The sequence below is a fragment of the Oryx dammah genome, unplaced genomic scaffold (genome assembly GCF_014754425.2).
Source record: "Oryx dammah isolate SB20612 unplaced genomic scaffold, SCBI_Odam_1.1 HiC_scaffold_27, whole genome shotgun sequence".
Taxonomy (NCBI): Eukaryota; Metazoa; Chordata; class Mammalia; order Artiodactyla; family Bovidae; genus Oryx; species Oryx dammah.
The window spans coordinates 5,124,176-5,145,571 of NW_024070211.1; the positions used below are offsets into that span (position 1 = coordinate 5,124,176).

The 21,396-nt window shown below is 59.5% G+C and overlaps 1 protein-coding gene across 4 annotated transcripts in view; it reads right to left on the reverse strand.

Moving 5' to 3' along the window:
• Positions 1 to 21,396, reverse strand: part of HSPG2 (heparan sulfate proteoglycan 2) — a 110,532-nt gene that overhangs the window by 51,120 nt on the left and 38,016 nt on the right. For all 4 annotated transcript variants that reach the window (XM_040229533.1, XM_040229535.1, XM_040229534.1 and 1 more), the window contains exons 4-28: positions 13,762 to 13,871; positions 13,600 to 13,658; positions 13,127 to 13,287; positions 11,433 to 11,561; positions 10,979 to 11,233; positions 10,772 to 10,891; positions 8,741 to 8,872; positions 8,471 to 8,615; positions 8,219 to 8,370; positions 7,975 to 8,121; positions 6,432 to 6,595; positions 6,095 to 6,274; positions 5,808 to 6,004; positions 5,553 to 5,700; positions 4,707 to 4,834; positions 4,115 to 4,201; positions 3,968 to 4,026; positions 3,720 to 3,787; positions 2,430 to 2,570; positions 2,131 to 2,307; positions 1,845 to 2,024; positions 1,622 to 1,740; positions 628 to 739; positions 357 to 470; positions 144 to 271 (exon numbers count right to left, since the gene is read on the reverse strand). In XM_040229533.1, coding sequence (XP_040085467.1) covers positions 144 to 271; positions 357 to 470; positions 628 to 739; positions 1,622 to 1,740; positions 1,845 to 2,024; positions 2,131 to 2,307; positions 2,430 to 2,570; positions 3,720 to 3,787; positions 3,968 to 4,026; positions 4,115 to 4,201; positions 4,707 to 4,834; positions 5,553 to 5,700; positions 5,808 to 6,004; positions 6,095 to 6,274; positions 6,432 to 6,595; positions 7,975 to 8,121; positions 8,219 to 8,370; positions 8,471 to 8,615; positions 8,741 to 8,872; positions 10,772 to 10,891; positions 10,979 to 11,233; positions 11,433 to 11,561; positions 13,127 to 13,287; positions 13,600 to 13,658; positions 13,762 to 13,871 — 3,412 coding nt within the window. The remainder of the gene's footprint in view (positions 1 to 143; positions 272 to 356; positions 471 to 627; positions 740 to 1,621; positions 1,741 to 1,844; positions 2,025 to 2,130; positions 2,308 to 2,429; positions 2,571 to 3,719; positions 3,788 to 3,967; positions 4,027 to 4,114; positions 4,202 to 4,706; positions 4,835 to 5,552; positions 5,701 to 5,807; positions 6,005 to 6,094; positions 6,275 to 6,431; positions 6,596 to 7,974; positions 8,122 to 8,218; positions 8,371 to 8,470; positions 8,616 to 8,740; positions 8,873 to 10,771; positions 10,892 to 10,978; positions 11,234 to 11,432; positions 11,562 to 13,126; positions 13,288 to 13,599; positions 13,659 to 13,761; positions 13,872 to 21,396) is intronic.

Genomic DNA, 21,396 nt, shown 5'->3' on the forward strand with positions numbered 1-21,396 from the left:
ATCTCATACAAAGTGACACAGTGAGGAAGCGGTAAGGCCAGGGTTTAACTACTGCCTCTCAGGAGGGCCTGGGAGGAAGGGAACCTGGGACAGAGCAATGGACATTTCAGGAAGGGGCAGGTGCAGGCAGGGGCTGGACGCACTGGCCGGCAGCGGGCGCTCCGTGGCAGGGGCACGGCTGGCAGTCGTGTGGTGTCCCACGCTGGGCGTCCCCGTAGTACCCGGGCTGGCACTGCTCACACTGGGGACCCTCTGTATGGTGCTGGCATCCCTGGGGCAGGCAGACCGTGGGGCTGAGGCTGGGCCCCTGGAGGCCACAGATGCCCGTGGTAGGAGGGAAAGAGGGTGGGGCTCACCTGGCAGGCGCCTGTCTCGGGCTCACAGAGCTCGGTGTGGCCGTGGCAGCTGCAGCGTTCACAGGTGCCCAGGTAGAGGCCGCTGGGCATGCGTGTGTAGCCTGCATCACAGTCCTGGGCACAGCCAGAGGGACCTCCTCAGGGTCTGCTCTGGGTCAGGACCGCCGGACAGCCAGGGTGGGCTTGGGGAGGTGGGAGAGCTGAAGGAGGAGGAGCCAGAGCACCACCGTGGAGGGGGCTGGCTGGACAGGTGGGTGGGGCCCGGGCTCACCTGGCAGGATGGACCACGGTACCCAGGCGGGCAGGCACACTGTTCCACCTCCAGCGCAGGGTCCTGGCCGGTGTCCTCAGGCACGGCCACGTCCATGCTGATGCCGGAGACCCTGGGGGCGACACGACCCCGGAGTGAATGAGCACTCTCGCTGCACCTATGTGCAGTCCCCGGGGTCCTACACGTGATCACCTTGTTAATCCTCCTGGCAGCCCTGCCGCGATGCTGCTGGGACCTGCCCAACTCTCTCTACCTGGTGTCCATCCCTCAGCAGCTGCAAGGACTGTGGCGAAGGGCTTATACCCGCAACTTTCTTCAGGGAGTGAGCCTTCCTCACCAGGAGAGGTCCCACCAACCTACTCCCTTATGGGGGCCAATGACAGACTGGCCCAGGGTACAAAGGCCCCTCTGGCTCACGCAGGATGACTCTGCAGGGCTCTGTGGTGATGAGACCCAGGCTGGTCTCTACCTGAAACCGCTCCCTTGCTGGCCACTTCCTCCTCCTGTCTCCCTTCCTCCCAGGTTCTCCTTGCTAATGACTTAAATCCCCATCTCTGGCTTTGCTCCTTGGGAACTCCACCTAAGACAAGCCTTATGGCAGAGGAACTACTATAATCTCCGTTTTGTTGCTGTTGTTGTTTAGTTGCTAAGTTGTGTCCTGCTGTTTTGCGACCCCATGAACTGTAGCCTGCCAGGCTCCTCTGTCCACGGGACTTCCCAGGCAAGAATACTGGAGCAGGTTGCCATTTCCTTCTGCGGGGGATCCTCCCAAGCCAGGGATCGAACCTGCGTCTCCTGCACTGGCAGGCAGGTTCTTTACCCCTGAGCCACTGGGAAGCCCTACCATCTACATTTCACAGATGAGAAAATGAGGCACAAAAAGGCTGCAGAGCTGGAAAGAGGCAGAGCTGGCAGTCCGCCTGCCCCGCATTGCACTGCTGAGCCTGGAGCCAGCCCCAGTCCCTTCCTGCCCTCCCGCCCTGGCCCCGGACACCTGCTCTCGGCTGGCCGCTGGGTGTGGGATGCCTGGACCAGGAGGCTGTCGATGTCCGCTAATGCCATCAGCAGGTGTTCCCGCGTGGCCGGCTGCCCGTCAGGCCGCTGCCACGCTTGCTGCCAAAGAAAGAGCTTATGGGCTGCAGTCCCTGACATCTGGACACCCGAGAGAGGGGCGCAGGGAGTCCCCCTGGAGGTCTCCTGGGACCAGAGCTGCTCACCTCCCAGAAGGGCACGGTGAAGGTGCTAGGCTGGCCGGAGCTGGGCTCCTGGGAGGTATGGTGCTCCAAGATGATGTTATTGCCCTGCAGGACCACCAGCGGCTGCCCACGCAGGGGCGCGGAGCCAGGCTGGGGCCGCTGGGTCACCGTAAAGCGCAGCTCTCCGCCATAGGAGGTCACCTGGGACCCAAGGGGGAAGGCACTCAGCTGGGGCCCCCATCCTGGGGTCCTGCCGCTGCTTGGGCCGAAGCCTCTTCCTCAAAGGCCCCAGGCAGCCCCTGCCCACCTTGTCCCCCAGGAAGCGTGGAGGGAGGCTCCAGAAGTAGGGCCCAGGTGGCAGGCTGTGGAAGGAGGAGAAGACCAGTTCCCCGGGCGAGGGTGACGAGATGCCCTCGCTGGCGTTGTGGGTGCCCGTGGGGTTGGTCAGGCTGAACTGAGTGGGCTCCTCGGAGGCCCCCAGCACCTGGTAGAGGCGGGAGAAGAGGCCAGGATGGGGGCCGTGGCCTGCCACTTGGCCCTGGATCCACCCATCCCTGGGCTCGGCGGGCCCGCCCATCTGGCCAGCCCCGCTCCTCGCCTAGGTACCTGGGCACGGCGCCAGGAGGAGCTGGTGCACTGGCGACTGACACCCATGCAGAAGCACTTGAGGCAGCCGTCGGGGTTGCGGGCGCTCAGGTGGAAAGAGCCGGCCACACACTCGTTGCAAAGGCGCCCCACCACGTTGTTCTGCAGGGACAGAGCTGGGAGCTGCAGGGTGGCCCACGGGAGTGGGGGGTGGGGCGAGGGGGAGTGGGGGGTGCTTCCTGCAGCTTCTGGTCTAATCTACCCACATTCCAGACCAGAACCCAAGGCCAGGGGGAGCCCTGGAAAGAGCATGCTTACGGGGGCTGGCCGCCATGTGCACAAGAATTCCCAACTGATGGAGCTTATACAACCAATCGTTTTCCTCTTTTCTCTGTGGTTTCTAGGGAGCTCACGAATAAATTTTAGACTTGAAATATAGCAACGTGGTGAAAATAATTGTTCAGTCATTAAAGTCGTGTCTGACTTTTTTGTGACCCCCATGGACAGTAAGTAGCCGACCAGGCTCCTGTGTCTGTGGGATTTCCCAGACAAGAATGCTGGAGCGGGTTGCCATTTCCTTCCTCAGGGGATCTTCCCGACCCAGGGATTGAACCCGGGTCTCCTGCCTGGCAGGGGGATTCTTTACCAGCTGTGCCACCTGGGAAGTCCTGGTTAAAATAACTCTTGCTACTATTAATGGACTGTTTAATGCACTGCGCTAGTTTCTATTCAACCAGCACCTCATTTAATTTCTTGAAGTCCCTTGAGAGGGATGCACTATTTCCATGCTTCACGCGAGGAAACGGAGGCTCAGGGATGGGAAATGACATAGTGACATGGGTGACCAACTTGGTGATCCACTCTGGGATATAAGATGGGAGTAAAGTGCTTGACTACCAAATCTGTCCACTTCTTTGTTCTGCAGACACCTGAGGCTCCCGCTTTCAGGCAAACCACTTCCCTCCTCTGAGCGCCCATCTCCTCACCTCCGAATCAGTGATGCTAATAGCTACGCCATTGTGTCAACGTGGGATGAAAGCATGGTCAGAGCAAAGTTCCGATGGTCACACAAAGGATGGACCTGAGCCTGGAACCCGGGTCACCTGCCTCGCAAACCAGTTGCTCCTTCCTGATGCTGGGCCACTTCTCATGAGGAGCGGGAAGTCTAGCTAGCCAGACCCATCAGCCTGCAGTCGAGGCCACCACCCACTGGCCAAGGAGCCAGGGAGAGGATGCAGCCTCCTTCCTCCTCCTCCCAGCTGTGGGCTGGAACCCAGGGCCCCCGGGGTGAGGGGTGGAGCTCACACGTACCTTGCAGAGGCAGGCCTCCCCAGAGGACCCCGTGCTGCCTCGCTCATCACAGCGCACAATCTGCTGGTCTGGAGATGCAAAGTTGGTGTTGGCAGGGAAGGTGGGGATAGGATGGACATGATCTGGACAGAATCAGAGGGATGTGGGGCACTCCCCAAGAACCAGGGGGAGTTTGTGCTGGACCAGGGCCTGGGGCCTGGGGGCGGGAGGCCTGGGAAGGTGCCAGGGATGGTGTGTGCGATACTCACTGGTGGGCCTGCACTTCCCGTTGGGCTGGATGGGGTTGCCCTCGTAGCCGGCGGCACAGCTGGGGGAGACAGAGGGTGGTCACAAGCGTTCCCAGAGCCCCACCCACTATGGCCTGCTTCTCCCGGCCCCTACTGGCTCTCGCTCACCTCTCACAGCGGCGGCCTGTGTAGCCTGGGGCACACGCATCACACGTGGCTTGGCCGTCCGTGTCCAGGAAGCAGGTGTCCGAGAACCTGTGGGGATGAGGCGGACAGGACGTGGGGCAGGGCTGCAATGAGGGGCCGGGCCAGGGCTCACAGACCCGCTCTGGGAGTGACTGCTGTCCACAGGGACACAGCAGGCCACGAGGCCCATCTGCCCTTTTTAAATATTTTTTTTCAAGATGTTTTATTTATTTTGGCCGCTCTGTGAGGCATGTGGGATCTCAGTTCCCCAGCCAGGGTTTGCACTCAGGCCCCCTGCAGAGGAAGCGGATAATCTGGACTGCTGACCACCAGCCAGGGGAGTCCCACGGCCCGCCTCCTCTAGGGCTGCAGCCTCACCGAGGCACTAGAAAGACAGAGGGGCCCACTGCATGGAACAGGAGGCAGGCCCAGAGAGGTCGAGGGGCCGAGGGCAACTCATCGACCACATGAGCCTCCAAAACCAGGTCTCCCGCCTTCCTGCCCAGAGGATGCCCCGGGCCCACTCTCCTGTCCGCGCTCCCCGCCCGCCTGCCCCTCCCGAGCCGGGCCTGACCTGCGGGAGGCGTCGATGTATGGGCAAGGGCAGGGCCGGCAGGCAGTGGCTGTGGCCTTGGTGGCGTCCCCGAAGAAGCCCGCCTTGCACTTGTTGCACTGCGGACCCTCCGTGTTGTGCTGGCAGTTCTGGGGGGAAGGGGAGGAGGGCGCTCAGGTCGGGCGGAGCAGCCCTGTGCCCCCGCCACCCGACGTGGGGCCACACTGGACCAGTCGGGGCTCCGTGAAGGTGGGGCTCTGGGGCTGTTTGGATCAGTGTCCTCGGTCATGCAGGAATTACCCCACAGCTTTGCAGACAGGGGAACATCAGCTCCATCCTGACGGGGAGTTCATCACCCCAGTGGCAGCCTGTCCCGTAGACGGTTCCGAACACCTGCTCTGTACTGACCTACACCCACATTCTTCTTCAATCAGTTCCCATTGGACAGTTCTCCCTCTGTAGGCGGTTCCTTCTACCCCTGATAGCTGTTCAGGGACTTGGGAGATAATTGTTTTCCCTGCTTAAACCTTCTCTCAGCTCCCAATTCCAGCTCCCTCAACCCTTCCTAAGAAATAATGTAAGATTTATAGGCTCCTTCCTGTTAGGAACGGCCTGCTTAGGGCCATGCTTTATGCCGTATTCTCCAGGAGTGATTGATTGGACCAAAGTGAAGATTAGGACTTTCACCTCCCTTATCTGGACATAATATTTCTGTTAATGCATCCAGAGGTCACGAGAACTTGTGTGGCAGCCACAGCAGTCATTCTAGAGGCTTGTGCTAAGCTTCCGGGCACAGAGGAGTCTCAGCTGGAACCGCCCACCCTGCTCTTGCCTAGCCAGTATCCAGGGCCAGATGGCACGACTCACCAGGCAGTGGCCGTACACAGGGTCACAAGAGCTGGCGTGGCCATTGCAGTTGCAGCCAGAGCAGGTGCCCAGGTAGGGCCCCCCGGGCACCCGGGTGAAGTGGGCGTCACAGCTCTCACAGGACAAGCCGGAATAGCCGATGGGGCATCTGTGGGGACAGAAACAAGACGGTGGCTGCAGGGACCGTGAAGCCTGGCGGTTTCTCCCCGACCTCCGCCAGGCCTCTGTAGTCCCTGGTCCTCCTGGGTCAGGCACCTGCACTCCTCGACGCTGTGGGCGCGGCCGTGGCTGGTGGCGTAGGTGACGGTGGTATCCATGGTGATGTCACTCAGCCCCACGCTGGCCATCTTGTGGTCGTACACCGTCTGGATGAGCACCGCCTCCAGGCTCTGCAGCACCTGCAGCATCTCTGCCCGCTGCACCGGCCGGCCGGACTCATGCACCCAGTGCTCCTGGGTGGGGAACAAAGGTTGGGGTGTGGGGGGAGGTCGTGCATCAGCACCTGCCCAGCCTGTACCCCTGGGGGAGCAGGCCCCACGTACCTCAGAGAGCTGGACCTGGCGCTGGTTCGGGACCCCCGGCTGGGTGGGCGTGTGGCCCCGGGAGAGCAGGCGGTGGCCGGCGCCCACAAGGACCACGTCCGGCCGCTGCACGGGCTCCAGCGTGCCACGCGCCAGCTCATAGCGCACCCTGAAGCGCAGGGAGCCACCGTAGGAGTCCACCTGGCCGGGGCAGGGTGGGTCAGGGCGGGGCAGCCGTGGGCACACACGATGCTCACTGGGTGCCCCCCTCCCAGCTTTAGAGGGAGCAGAGTACAGGCAGGCTCCGAGCATGCATGCGGGGTACTGGGCCCCTCCCTACCCAGGGTGGCCCTGTCACCTTGTTGCCCAGGAACTGCTCAGGCAGAGCCCAGAAGGAGTCGTGGACCAGGAAGCGTCGGGACAGGTCGACCAGCTGGAACTCCTGCAGAGCAGTGTCAATCTGCAGCTGGGTGGAGGAGACGGGTGGCATGCCAGGCTGCGCGGGCATCGTCACATTCACGCCTGGGGAGCACAGGGGAGGGATGAGTGCCATGCCCGCGACAGCCACCCGGGTGGTAGTCCAGAGAGACGGAAAATTCTGAGAGAAGTATGATTTAGAGGGAACGTCAGTCTCTCTCCCAAAGTCAAATAAAAGACAAGTTTTTTTTTCCCCCTACTGAATTCCTGGAGCAGCATTTCCCAAAGCACTCTCCAGACAAAGCCAATGCTGCCGAATGATGGTGGGGAACCATTTGGGAACCCCAGGGTCAAGGAATCTCTGCTGCAGGACTTCTCAGAGCCTTTGCTTGCCAATAGATCCGTGGACTGTCAGGGCTGGAAGAGCCCCAGGGGGTAGTAGAAAGCTACAGTGGACTGAAGAATGGGTGCCCAAGTCCTGGTTTCACCACCCTCCAGGTGTGTGAGTCTGAGCAAAGGCCTCAGTTTCTCTCTCTGTAAAATGGGGGCAACAGTAGCTTGCATCACAGGGCTATCAGGAAGCTAAAGTGAGCAGACTGATACGAAATGCTTAAAACAGAGTGGAACACAAAGGAAGTGCTCAAAAACTCGATAGGTGTTACTGTGGCTGTTATTATGATGGGTCCTTGGGTCCAGCTGTGTCCTACACACACACACACACACACAGAGGAATTCTCTCTGCAGCATCCTCCCGGATCTCTAGGGCAGCACTAACCATCCAAGAGAGCTTTCTGCGATTATGGAAATGTGCCTGAACCCAGGTCCGTCGGATGCCGAGGCTCATGCCATCCTGCCTCTCAGAGTGCGAGAGAACTGAGGCCAGCTGCCTGACTTTATGTTTGGGAAAACAGGCCCAAAGAAGCCAAGAGTCTGAAAGTCACACAGGCAGTAGTAAGTGGTGCATCGAGAAGTCAGCTCCAGGCTAAGAATATGCCAAAGCCTGGGCTCTTACGCTCTGGGTCACTAGTGCCTCTCCATTCTGCAGGATGCAGATGCTGGGGTTGACAACAGGGAGCTGGGCACTTCCCATGGACAAAGCACTATTCTGAGTGGCTTACGCGCACCAGGTCCTTATAACAACCTGGGTGGGCGATGTTTTCTCCTCGTTTTGTAGATGAGAAAGCTGAGGCACTAGGTAGATAACTTGGCCAAGGGCCCACGGCAGTGAGGGTCCGGGTCAGAGTCTGCCTCCATGGCCCGCCCTCTTCATCAGCTAATGCAGACGGGTATCGACTGTAGATTTCACTTCTAAAAGAGCTTGTTTTCTCCCTGAAATGCTTTTCCCACAGGGCTCGGCATTTCTTCAGCAACCCCGCGTGCCTCCCTGGACTGGCTCCATCTGTCCAGAGCATATGCTGCTTTCCCGACTGTCTGCCCTCTGAGCCTGCGGGAGCCCGGTGCCCGTCTCCCGCCCACCAACGAACCCTTGAAGTCATTGGGCTGGTCAAAGCGCAGCCGGATCTGGTCCCGGAAGCGGCGGCTGCTCTGGCACACGTTGGTGACGCCGAAGCAGAAGCAGGGTAGGCAGGAGGCGCTGTGCTCCAGGTAGAAGTGCCCGTCAGGGCAGGGACCTGCGGGGTGGCACGGGAATGGGCTACAGCCGGTCCCTGGCAGACAAGCCTGGCTCCCGCCCTGCACCCGGTGCCCGCCTGCCTTGCTGGGCCGTACCCCGCTGCGGGATGAGCTCCAGGACGCCGTCGGGAATGCCGAACACCATGCCTCGGGCGTTCATGGCCTCACAGGTGTAGGCGCCCTGGTCTGCCTCCTTCACGCCATGGATGGTCAGCGTGCCGCGGCCGCCCTCACTGGTCACCGTCACCCTGGTGGGTCCCCCCCCGAGACAAGAGGCAGGGGTCGGGCCGGGTCGGCTGGCTGCACCTCCCCTCCAGCCCCAGCCCGCTGCCGGGACCAGAGCCACACCTGGGATGCGAGGGGATGTGGCCCCAGTTGAGTCTCCAGTTGATGATAGGGGTGGGGACGCCGATGGCCACGCAGGTGAAGGTTACCGTCTGGCCCCGGGAAGCCTGGATCAACTCCTGGGGAGGGGTCACCACCTGGGGAGGCACTGGGGGGAGAAGCGAGCAGGAGTGAGGGGTGGGAGGCACCGAGAGGGGAGGAGGAGGGGGCCGGGGGAGGAGGCTGCGGGGAGGGGCCCCAGGCCCAGAGCTCGCCCCTCAGCGCCCCGCTCACTGCAGCCGAACTCGTCGCTGCGGTCCGGGCAGTCGCTCTCCTCGTCACAGTGGAAGCTGGCCGGGATGCAGGTGTTTGTGGACACACAGCGGAACTTGGTGGGCCCGCAGACATCCTCGGGGCGCTTGGCAGCTGGGGACAGAGCCAGGTGGTATAGGCAGCAGGCACTGCCCTCAGGGAGGACCCACCCCCACCCCACCAAGCCCTTGCCTACTTATGGCCCCCAGCCCAGGCTGCCCACCTTCCCTGGGTGTTCCTAGGATCGTGCTCTCATCTTGCCTGCATGACAACACAGGCCCCATGACCAGGCCCAGACTCTGCCACCAAGACAATGCCCACAATGTTGGGGTCCCCAGTCATCTGTCCAACACACTCCACCTGTATCCCCTGAAATAGTCACAGCCGGCACAGCAGTCACGCGGCTCCTCCCCCATCCAGCCACCAGAGACGCACAAGATCAAAGGCATGGCCCCAGGAGCCAGTACCTTGGGACACCGGGTGCTGCTTGGGCACGTCTGTCTACTGGAAAGGCCTTTAGCGAGGGCCTGCTGCAGCCCAGATCTCACTGTTCCCCACCCCTCTAAGGGGCCCGGGGTGGCAGCTGACCCGAGACAGCCGTCCATGGGCTGGTCAGAGGCCTGGAGCCGACCCAGCCCCAGGGTCGGGCCCCAGCTAGGCATCTCTAGTAGATGCTAACTGACGTTCTTCTTCAGGGAGATGGAGCTTGAGACAGATACACAGGCAGGGACAGACAGGGCAGAGGCGTGTAGGAGCAGAGGCCACCCAGCCACAGAGGGGGAGCTCAGAGGAGGCCAGGAGGACCCACCTACTGCTCTTCCCAAGACCCCACCAGCCCCCAGAGCCACTCCCCTTTCACGCCCTCTGTTCTGCACTCGGTCAGCAAGGACTTGGCTTTCCTTGGACTGTTGCCCTGCAGAGGCCTCCGAGAAGCACTTTTCAACTAAAACCCTCAATTACTTCTCTCTCTCAAGGGGCTGGGTTGTCAGGCAAGCTTGGAGTCACAGAGGAGTGACATAAAACTCTGCCAGTCTGCAGCATGATGCTGCCCTTCTGTCTCCAGGGTTTGCTGTGAAGTGGGGACGGCAGGGGAGGCGAGGAGAGGCTGGACCCGCGGACATTCGGAACATCAGCACGCTCAGACTGTGACCCGGGGTCACAGAGCAAGGCTTCCATTATCCTCAGTCTCGGACTAACAGGCCCCCGGCTTCACCTCACGGGATCAGACACGCAAGATGCTACCTGGGTTGGCCTCTGGCTCTCCAGGCTCACCCACTTAACTGTCACGGTGTCTATCACACTGACTAGGCGGATGGGTGGGCAGTGGAGAGAAGGGTGGCTGGACAGATGCACAGGAGGCGGGAAAGATGCTGGCTCCATGAATGGCTAGCGGAATGGGGAGCTGACAAGATGGATAATGTGTGGATGGATGATGGATGGACGGATGGAGAAGAGATGGATGGGAGGAATGATGCTGGACAGATGGATAGATGGACAGAGGGATTTATGGTGGAATTTATGGTGCAGTGGACAGGAGGAAGGACACTGGATGGACAGGTAGATGAGGGGCTTTGCAGCTCAGCAACGGATGAATAGATGGGTGGATGGTGGGTGGACAGATGGACGGGAGGAAGAGAGGATGTTGGACTGACGGACAGATCGTGGGGGGTGGAATGGTTACATGGATGAAAAGCTGCAGATGGAGAAACAAAGAAAGCAGAACCAGCTCTAGATGAAGAACCTCCAGGGCCTTAAAGAGAAGGCTTTGCCTTACAAACCCATCATCGAGGGACCCTGGTTTATCAAGCCTACTCAGCCACTCATCTGACCCCCACACAAGCATACGTGACAAACAGTAACAAAGAAAGAGACACTAACCACTGGCTATCTAGCCATAGGGCTTGCTACAAAGGTCAGCTCAGCATCAGAGAAAGAGACCTGACAAGTCTGTCCCCAGACCCGCCGGAGAAGGGTCGGGGCTCGGGGAGCGCGGCCAGTGGGGCGGACACTCACGGCAGTCGGCCTCGTCGGTGTGGTCCTCACAGTCAAAGTCGCCATCGCAGCGCCAGAGTTTGAGGGCACAGTGCCCGTTTCCACAGGGGAACTCATTGGGCTCACAGGGCAGGGTGGGACCTGGGGGACCACCGGGCCAGGGTTCAGCCAGAGGCCTCCGGGGCCTCTCCCCCACCCCCAGCACCCAGACCCCTGCCCGGCCCGCACCGCAGTCTGCTTCATCACTGCCATCGGCGCAGTCCTCTTGCCCGTCGCACACGTAGTCTTTGGGGATGCAGTGCCCGCTGTGACACGCAGCCTCGTGCGGCCCACAGGGCACAGGCCTGCCTGGGCTGGGCAGTGCGGCCTGGGGGGCTGGGGTGACTGGGCGCTGCTGGGTAGGGAGTGCTTCCGGTTGGGCTGGCGGCGGTGGAGTGGCCCCCAGATAGGGCAGCTGGGAGCTGAGTGTGGGCATCGGCTCCTCTGTGGACAGAGCCCGCTCAGTGATGGCACGTGGGGGCGGCTCCTCTCCCCTTGCCCCCCGCCCCGTCCCCAGGCCCCTGACCCTGTTACCACCCCTCCCAGGTCCCTGCCCACCTCCCCTCTTGCCTGCAGCAAACTCTCCCGGCACCCCCCTCCCAGGCTGACGTGGAGGCCACCGAGTGCCCACACAGCCCCTCACCACAATCGAGCTCGTCAGACATGTCCCTGCAGTCAGGCCTCTGGTCACAGCGGTACTCTAGGGCCACACACTCGTTATAGCGGTGGCAGGCGAACTCCGCCTCGGTGCAGGCTCTGGGGACCTGGGGCACTGTGGGGGGTGGGGGGGCCGTCAGAGAGGCAGGCAGGACGTCGGCGGACGATGTCGGGGGACACAGGCACTGCAGAGCTGGGACGGGGTTCTGGGGCTCTGTGTCAGGCCCGATGGTTTCTGGCTCAGCAAGGGCCCAGAGCACGCACGGTGGACGCATCACAGCACACGTGGGACGTGGGCTCTGTGGCAGCAGCCTCACCCATCCCCCGTGCGGACCCCACACGCAGCTGGCATGCCACACCATGCAACCACTGGAGCACACGCGGGCAGGCCACAGCCAGGCCTAGCGAGGATGAAGAGGAAGGGGAGGAGGGGCGGCCGGTGCGCTGTGCCCGGCCACCACGCCCTCATCCTGCCTTGCTCTCCATCCATTAGCTTCTCTAGCGCCCCGGCTTGGCCTGGGTCTGGCTTTACACGCTCACCTGGTGTCACTGCAGCCGCCACAGCGGCTGGGGGGGGCGGGGGTGTCTGTGCTGGAAAGGAATGTGTGATCAGTAGCCATCCCACCTGGGAGCTGGGGGCTCGCAGGGCTGAGCCAGCCCCATCCTACCCTCCCTAGCCAGAAGGACTCATTTAAAAGTGGGAGGAAGAAGACTAGGTCCCCAGGCGTCTTGATCTGGGCCTGGGGATGCCAAGGAACAAACTTGATCTGTGGGCACATTAATAGAGGTGTGATGTGCAGAACAAGGGGGGTGACGGTTTCACCATGTTTTTTTCTGATGGGGTCACACCATGGTAGGGGTGGAGTTTGTTCAGTTCTGGGTTCCACTTAGGAAGGAGGGTGACATGTTCCAGAGAGAGGACTGAGATGCAGACTGGGATGGGAACTCCCAGCCCGTGAGGAATGAACTGGGACTGTTTGGCTCAGAGAAGAAAACACTCCAGGAGCTGGAATGTGAGTCAGAGGGTGCAATGAAAAGAAAGCTGGGCCCCACGGAAGGTTCAAAGGTACAAGCTGTGCATCCAACAGCTGTGTGCCTGGGGCCAGCTTCCTGTGGTCTCTGAGCTGCGCTTCTCACAGGTTCTGGCAAAACCAGCACAAACGCAGAGTTTGGTCTGCATCCTGGCTTTTGCACTCTCTGTGTATGTGGGTTTGGAGCAACCATTTTTCCCTCACTGGGCCTCAGGGCCCTTGTCTCTAAAACAGGAGAAATAATATCTACATCATAGGAATTACTGTGAAGTCTGAATGGGAGTGGTGTGCATACAGTCAGGGCTCAGTGAGTAATTGTTGGTGATTAAACAGAAAAGTATCTTGGACCTGAAAGCACTGTGTGAAGAAAGGAATTTACTACCTATTGTCAATGTAGAGAGGTTAATAGAGAGAAAAGCAGAAACCGGGTCTCATGGGTACCCGCTGGAGCAAACGGATGTTGCTCAACCCAAGATAAGAATGCATAACAATTGATGGGGAAGACTCATAAGGTGGTGAGCTCCCTGTTGCTACCAGTATGAAAGGCCAAACTAGGAGGGCCCATGGTGAGGACACTGAAGGGAGGGAGGGGGCGCACGTGAGTCTGAGAAACTGGAGGGGGTCGCCCCTGGCTCCAGGATGGGCTCACCTGTGCCCAGGCGTCGGAACTGGAATCCCTGGGGAGAGGTGATGTAGGAGGCGATGGAGCCGCTGGAGATGACGCTGTGCAGCACCTCCTGAATCTGCGCCCCGTCGGCATTCCCTTCCGAGCCCACATCCAGCTCCACGAAGACCCAGCCGTCCAGCTCTCTGGGAGTGGGTGTGGGGCAGGGTGGAAGGGGGAGGAAGATGCCTGTGGTCTCAGCTCCTGCCCCGGGGCCCCTGCCTGATGCTCAGGCCTGATTTCAACTCTCCCCCCTCCCTCCCCCCCACCCGGCTCCTGGACAGCCTGCACCCAACGTGGGGCAAGTGAAGGTCCAAACTACCCCTCCACCAGTCTTTAAATTTCCACCCAGAGTGGGGCTGCCCCATGGGCCCCTCCTGCTGCCCACCTGCCCCGGAGGCTCCTCCCCATCCTTGTCCACCCCACACCAGCTCCCCCTCTCCCAGGGCCCCTCTCACTTGATGAACACCACGCTGACAACCTGGTCTCCAGGGATCTTCAGGTACTCTGACTCCAGCTGGAGAGGGAAACGGTGCCATCAGTCTCCGGACCCTTCACCCCACCTTCAGTCCTGCCCCGCCACACTCGGGGAGCCCCCTGCAAAAGCCCCTTCACCTCACCGTGTCTACCACAGCCTCCGACACTTCTCGGAACTCCTCGGAGCCTGCGTCCTCCAGCTGAGGGCTATAGTCGATGGAGTGAGTGAAATTTACCAGCGCTCGGAAATAAACTGCAAAAAGGAGTTGGGGGTTGGGGGGGGTGTCACCATGAGGGGCCCAGACTGGCAGAACGGGGCCCTCAGGCAGCTGGGCCAGTGGGTGGAGATGGGAAGACAGTCCCTGGAGGCCTCCAGCTGAGGCCAACACCTGTGTGCCCACAGCTGTGCCCAGCAGGACTGCCCAGGGCTCAAAACCCAGGCCTCAAACTTGAGCGAAGGGCTTAACAGGGAAAACGGCCCAATCCAGATCCCAAGTGATGGTGCAGAAGAGGAGGCCTCCCCCGGCTTAGCGGAAGGCTGAGTGACAAGGGGGACGCCCCAGAGGAGGTGGCCTGGCAGAGAAATATCTTTCCCTTTGGTTGCACCACACTCCTTGTGGGATATTAGGTCCCAAACTGGGATCAAACCAGGGCCTCAGAAGTGAAAGTGCTGAGTCCTAACCACTGGGCCGCCAGGGAATTCCCGCCACCCCCACCCCCTGCTTTTTATTGGTACAGAAATTACTCGAAAGAGACTGTGACATGTTTCTCCTCCTCCCACCCCCAACTCACGCCAGTGCCCACTCATCCTGAACTGCCTTCCTTTCCCAACCCTGGCTGATAGAGACCCCTCCTCCGGGGTCCTCCAGCCACTTGGTTTCTCCCATCAGCGTACCTTTTGCCCCCAAAGTGGCATAGCTCCTACGTGGTTACAGGGGTCTACAGAGCACCATCATAGAGACTGTGGGTTCTGAGGTCAGCCACATCTCAGGCACGGACCTCACCTCTCTGAACTTCCGTTTCCTTTTCGGTCAAATGCAGATATTAATTACATTTACTGCACCGGGTTGCCGTGGGGAATAAATGATAGCATGCTTACAAGGCCACCTCCCTGTGTGCGAAGATGCAGCCCCAGGCAAGGAGCAAGTACTAGGGAATCAGAAGACATCGTCATCTTTCTCTCTACTGCTAGACGATAAATGTGATGGGGGGAACCTCAGATATCATTTACCCCAGTATCCCCAGTGCCTGCACAGTGCCTGGCACAATGCAGGTGCCTAATATGTGATGGCTGAATAAATTCACAGCAGATTGGTGTGAGCATACACTTACACCTACTGTTTACTGAGCAACTGCTGTATACATTTAATGCACATTAAATCGTATCATGTTCATGAGTTATTAACGTCTGTAAAGATGGGTCCCCAAAGGCTCAACTCCAGCCCACATGGAAGGGCCCCTACCCTGTAATACTTTCTACCCCCACAGCAGTCAAGGTACCAGGACATGACACCTGAATTCACTACTCACGAGTCAAGCCGTGGAAGAAAACATAAGAGTACACTCAATACACCTGTGAGCCCCTGGGAGATCTCAGATACCTATTCAGGACTACCAATGAGTGTCATTCTAATAAACACCCCCAAAATCTAGTTTCTGGAGATAAGATTTCTCAGGATAGCTCTAAATAGCCAACACAGCTTGACAGAGATTGTACTCCAAAACAGACAGGAGATAGATCTTCTGATCCCTGAATAAGGAGGGACTTGAGCCATCCAGCCAATGTAAATTTAAAATTGACTAATGCCCCTACTAGCCCATGTTATGCCATATTGATGCTGCTTATGATTGCTCCAGGTACTGTCAATTGTCTAAGTTGTTTTGTCTCTGCCCAGGTCAACAAGCTACAGCATGCAGGGCCGGTTCAACAAAGATAGAAAACTACAGCTGACCACGAAAAATATCACACCCTTAGATGGACACCGCTATAAGGACTCTGAGGCTTGAGACTAGCAAGAGGGGGAGGCCCAATACCCCGCACCGCCCCAGTTCAGCAGGAAGTAGCCAGAAAGACCTCGATGCCCCTATTCCCAAAGAATTGGACCTCCCATCTCTTGAGGGGGTAACGTTAGGTAGGTAGAACAGGGAAGAGGAGTCCAAAATGGCGGTGGCTTATAACAAGGAACGTCAAAGGAAGGTCCGAGGACCAGAGTGAAGACTTCAGGTACAACAAACAGCACTCCTGGCTAAGCCCAATTTGCATAGGGCAGGCCCAGGTGGAGGAAAAAAACATATAAAAGGAGGAGCCAAAGCGCTTTCTCTCTTTCTCTCCCGCGTGCGTGCGCTCTTTCTCTCTCTCTCCCTCTCTCTCTCCCGCATGCGTGCGCTCTCTCTCTCCCTCTCTCTCTCCCACGTGCTTGCGCTCTTTCTCTCTCTCTTTCTCTCTCTCTTTCTCTCCCGCGTGCGTGCGCTCTTTCTCTCCCTCTCTCTCCCCGCCTCCCTTACGTGCTCCTCCACTCTCTTCCCTTCAAGTCTGTGGGTCGGCATGCCCCCACGCTTTGAGGATGGATTCTCCTGCTATCTTCTAAATAAAATAGAGCTGTAACACTGATTTGCCTAAGAGCTGTAACACGGTTTGTCCAAGACCCGAGAGCTGTGATGCACCAAGGGCTTTAATGTCCGTCGCTCCAAATCTTCGTTGTGACGAGACAAAGAACCAAGGAACATACACTCACGTGACATCTATGGTGCCGGATAAGACAGAAGTTTTCAATATGAGTTGTAAATGGAGCACAGATGTGTACACACACACACACACAGTGGGACATAGTAGGGGCCTGGCACATAGTAGGGGCAATATAACCTGAACTATTACTAAAGGAGAGGCAGCTTAAAAGCTGCCTTTTAAAAGCTGCCTTTTAAGCTTCATTTTCTTCAGAAAACGAAGATCATGGCATCTGGTCCCATCACTTCATGGGAAAGAGATGGGGAAACAGTGGAAACAGGGTCAGACTTTATTTTTGGGCTCCAAAATCACTGCAGATGGTGAATGCAGCCATGAAATTAAAAGACGCTTACTCCTTGGAAGAAAAGTTATGACCAACCTAGATAGTATATTCCAAAGCAGAGACATTACTTTGCTGACTAAGGTCCATCTAGTCAAGGCTATGGTTTTTCCTATGGTCATGTATGGATGTGAGAGTTGGACTATGAAGAAGGCAGAGTGCCGAAGAATTGATGCTTTTGAACTGTGGTGTTGGAGAAGATTCTTGAGAGTCCCTTGGACTGCAAGGAGATCCAATCAGTCCATTCTGAAGGAGATCAGCCCTGGGATTTCTTTGGAAGGAATGATGCTAAAGCTGAAACTCCAGTACTTTGGCCACCTCATGCGATTGACTCATTGGAAAAGACTCTGACGCTGGGAGGGATTGGGGGCAGGAGGAGAAGGGGACGACAGAGGATGAGATGGTTGGATGGCATCACGGACTCGATGGCCGTAAGTCTGAGTGAACTCCGGGAGTTGGTAATGGACAGGGAGGCCTGGCGTGCTGCAATTCATGGGGTCGCAAACAGTCGGACACGACTGAGAGACTGAACTGAACTAAGCTTAGTGCTTAAAAGCTCAGTCTCTGAGCAAAATTGCCACTTCTAATGAAAATAATTGAAAATTGCCCTGTGGCCTTGAGAAAGTTACTTAATGTCTCTGAGCCTCAGTTTCCTCATCTATAAAACAGAGACAAGAGTAGTGTCCACCCCAGAGGGTTACTGTGAGGATAAAATAAGATGAGGAATAGAAAATGCTTATAACAGCATCTGGCACACACTAGGGGCAGCAACGGTTAGCTGGATTATCTCTGGTCTTTAAGACAAACCGAAGGAAGGGACTTGGTTTTATTTCTTCCTATCTGAGAGAGGCATTTGTGGCTTTATTGGATCTATATTGAAGGTCTTTAATAAGCTAGGCCAATACTTTGGCCACCTGATGCGAAGAGCTGACTCCTTTGAAAAGACCCTGATGCTGGGGAAGATTGAAGGCAGGAGGAAAAGAGGAGGACAGAGGATGAGATGGTTGGATGGCATCACCAACTCAATGAGTTGAGCGAGGGGCTGAGTCTGAGCGAGCTCCGGGAGTTGGTGATGGACAGGGAGGCCTGGCGTGCTGCAGTCCATGGGGTCGCAAAGAGTCAGACACGACTGAGCGACTGAACTGAACTGAATATGCTAGCCATGTTCTAGGGGTAGGGAATATAGCAGTGAACTTCATAAGCGATGATTCCTGTCCCCACAGAGATCACTTTGGAGGGGGAGAAGAAAGGAAATAAAACACACGGGCGAGGAATATCTGGACTATGGGGGGAAGAAAAAAATGAGGGTCGGGGGAGCGGGCGCACTGGGGTAGGGTAAGGCCTCCCCTCCCAGGGGCATGCTCAGAGGCAGAGGGCGAAGCGCCGGGGTGGGTGGTTGGGGGCGGGGCGGGGGTGTGCGTGGCTGGGAGAAGAGGATTCCAGGCGGGAGGAACCACAGCTGCGGAGCCCCTGAGGGAGAAGGGGGTGCAGAGAAGTGACAGATGACCCGCAGGCGGGCAGCAGAGCTGGGCCCATCCTCCTGCCCCTTCACTCTGCCTCTCAGGCCCCCAGGGGTGCACCCCAACTCCACGCCAGGACCCCTCCCCCACCTCGGCGGCTCACTGAGCAAGCCCCCAGGGAACGGGGATGGCAGCCACGCAACAGCAAGTGCGGCCCGGGTGCCCACAAGGGAGGGTGTCCGTGAGGGCGTGCTGGACCATGGGGCTGGGCTGGGCAGGGCTGCTGGGGGCCAGGCGGGCAGGGCCCCGTGGGCTGGAGCGTGAGGGCCGTGAGCTCAGCCACAGAGGCCTCTTGTGAGCTGGCACAGAGGCCCATTGAGAGTCCCCACCCCGGCCTCTGGCCTCCGCCCCACAGCCCAGCGCGGGCCGAGGAGGCCAGGCCTCTGCCCAGGAATGTGCCCACTGTCGGGGGGGTTGGGTCAGGAGGGGGCTGGGCTCCACAAAAGCCCCTTTCTCCCAGGGCCTGGGAAGGGCATGGACCCTCCAGCCTGCCCCCGCCCCCACCTCCTCCCAGACTGGGGGCACGGTAGGGGTGAGCGCCCTCCCTAGCGCAGGTAGCGGAGGACCTGGGCACAAGGTGAGGCTGCGTCTGCTTCAGGAACCGACCACCGGGGCCGAGGGGGCTGCTGGGGGCTGGCCCGGGGTGGGAGTGCTCTCCGGGGTGGCGGGGGGAGGTGTGCCTGCCCTGGCCAGCTGTCTCCTTGCTGGCCCTCATCTGACCCCACCTGGACAGCTCAGCTCAAGCCTGAAGGGGCGGAAGGCCCAGAGCAGCCTGGCACCCCGAGTGGGGGTGGGGACCACCCTCAGGGCCTGGAGCCGCCCACTCCACTTACTCTCCATACCCAGTTCCCGCTCAACAGAATTTCCTCCCCGCCCACTGGGATAGTCCTTCAGGGTCCCCTGGGTGGGCCCGGGATCGGCCAGGCCTGAGGTGGATCCAAGTCATCTCCAGACTCTAGGGCCTTCGCCCCGAGGGGTCATTGTAGCCACCCTGCCTAACCGGCACCCCAGGCCCGCTAAGTCGTGAGCTTAGATCCTACGCCCAGATGGGGAAGGGGCAGGGGAGCAGGTGGGGCCCACTGGGGCAGGGGCGGCGGGCTGGGGAGGAAAAGAGGACCCACAAGAAAGGAGGGAGCGGACAAAATGGGAGAGAGGCAGGCGGAGGGGAGAAGGGAAGCGAGTCCCCACAGTCAGAGGAGACTCCTGGTCATCACACCGGCCGTGGGAGGGGGTCCCTGGGGCGGAGGGGGGTCAGAGCAGAGCAGCAGAGAAGGAGGCGAGGAGGGGGCAGAGACACAGGGAGGGGGAGAAGCCAATGGGAGAGACAGAGGCGGAGACAGAAAACAGAAAGAGGTGAAGCCAACACAGAGAGATGGAGTCGGAGACGCGACTGATACAGAGACGCGGGGAGGGTGTGGTGGGGAGAAGCAGAGGAAAGATGAGACGAAGGCGGAATGGAGCGAGGGAAAGACATGGACGCGGAGATGGGCACGGATGAGACAGACACACAGACAGCAGGACGGGGACAGCCCAAGGCAGGGCAGGCAGGCGCGGCAGAGACAACCAGACAGGCTGTCGCAAGACGGACAAGAGCTGGAGAGACACAGAGGCTGTCGGAAGACTGGAAGCAATGGGGTGAGGGGAGCTGGGCAGGGTCCCAAGGTGGGGAGAGGCAGAGCCGGGGGCTGGCTGGGATGGGGTACTGGCATTCAGGGCTTGTGGGGTACGGAGCTGGGACAGAGCTGAGGATAGCCACGCCCCTGCCCGAGGGAAGCATGGCTCAGCTTAAGGTCAGGACCGCCCTCGCTTACTGGAGGAAGGAGGGAACTGCCCTTGGGGAAGGCCAAAGCAGGCCCACGGACCCTGGGAGTCAGGGAGATTTATCTGCGGCCTCTGGGGCTAAGATTCAGCCCAGCTGCCTGGACCTGCCTCAAGGGCAGCGGGCTGGAGCTGACGTTGGGGCCTGGAGGGTCTAAGTCCCCACACCTTCCAGTGGATGAGCCCCACTCACCAGGAGAGGCTCCTGCCCTGCCCTTGGTCACCCCCCGCCCCACCACCCACTGCCTCCTCTCCCTCACCCTGCCCCCGCCTCTGCCTTCTGCCTCCCACTGTAGCTTCTCAGGGGAGCAGGAGGGCTAGCAAGACCCACTCAGATCAGCCTTGTGGGACAGGGTCCTGGATGTTTCTGAAGGGACAGGGTGGACGGGACCAGCGTCCCAGCAGGCAGCCTTGGCAGGAGGCAGCTCCAGGGATGTGTCAGCACAGGTCATTCTAGGGATGCCTTGTGTGCCTGGGACCCGTCTGACACCCACACTCTGGCCCCACTCAGATCCCAGCAGCTGTAGCCCTGCAGAGACGGACACGGGGAGCAGCTTCAGATGGGGTCTGAGTTCCAAGTGCTGGGAGGTCACAGGCAGGACTGTGCCACCCAGGGGCCAACCCTCCAGTCTGTACTGGCCCAGTGAGGACGCCCCACCCTCCAGCACTGGGTGGCCCTGAGGCACCGGGTGGAAAGGAGGCGACCCCACCACCCCAGACTCATCCCAACCAGCTGGGGTGGGCAGCTCTGGGGATGCGGCGGGGCCGTCCAGCGGCCCTCCGAGCTGAGCTCCATTCTTGGCCCCGATCACCCTGTGCCCAGGTACTCCCGGAGAAGGCAGCAGGAACCATACGGTACCCCTGGGTCTTGTGCCGGCTCATTCATTCTCTGCCCAGAATCCCAGGGTGGGAGAAAACAGAGACTCTGAGCCCCCTCCCCGCGCTGGGCCAGCCCCTGCTCTGGCTGTGCATGTGGGGTGCTGGCAGAGTGGGCAGCTGACCGAGGCCTGATTCCTTCCCCGCTATGAAGCCAGCCCTCTTTCCCCTCAACCCAGGAACCCCGGCCTCCCAGCAGGTGACCCAACCTAAGTCAGGTTCCCTTCCAGGCCCGGCTCCTGGCCCATCTGAATGCCTGAGCCACGGAGCCCCTCGGTCCACCCATCCCTGCCCCACTCTGCATCGGTCACCCCAAGGAGGCATCTGGGGAAGGACTCCACGGCTGAGCCGTCCTGGGAGGTGAGATTCTGACTTTGGATGCTGAGCGGCTGACACTCAGTCCCATCGGAACTGGGCATTTCCCAACACAGGTAGGCAGAGAACCCGGACACCCCTAACCTCGTAGGGACCGGCCAATCAAGGCACACAGCTGTCACTC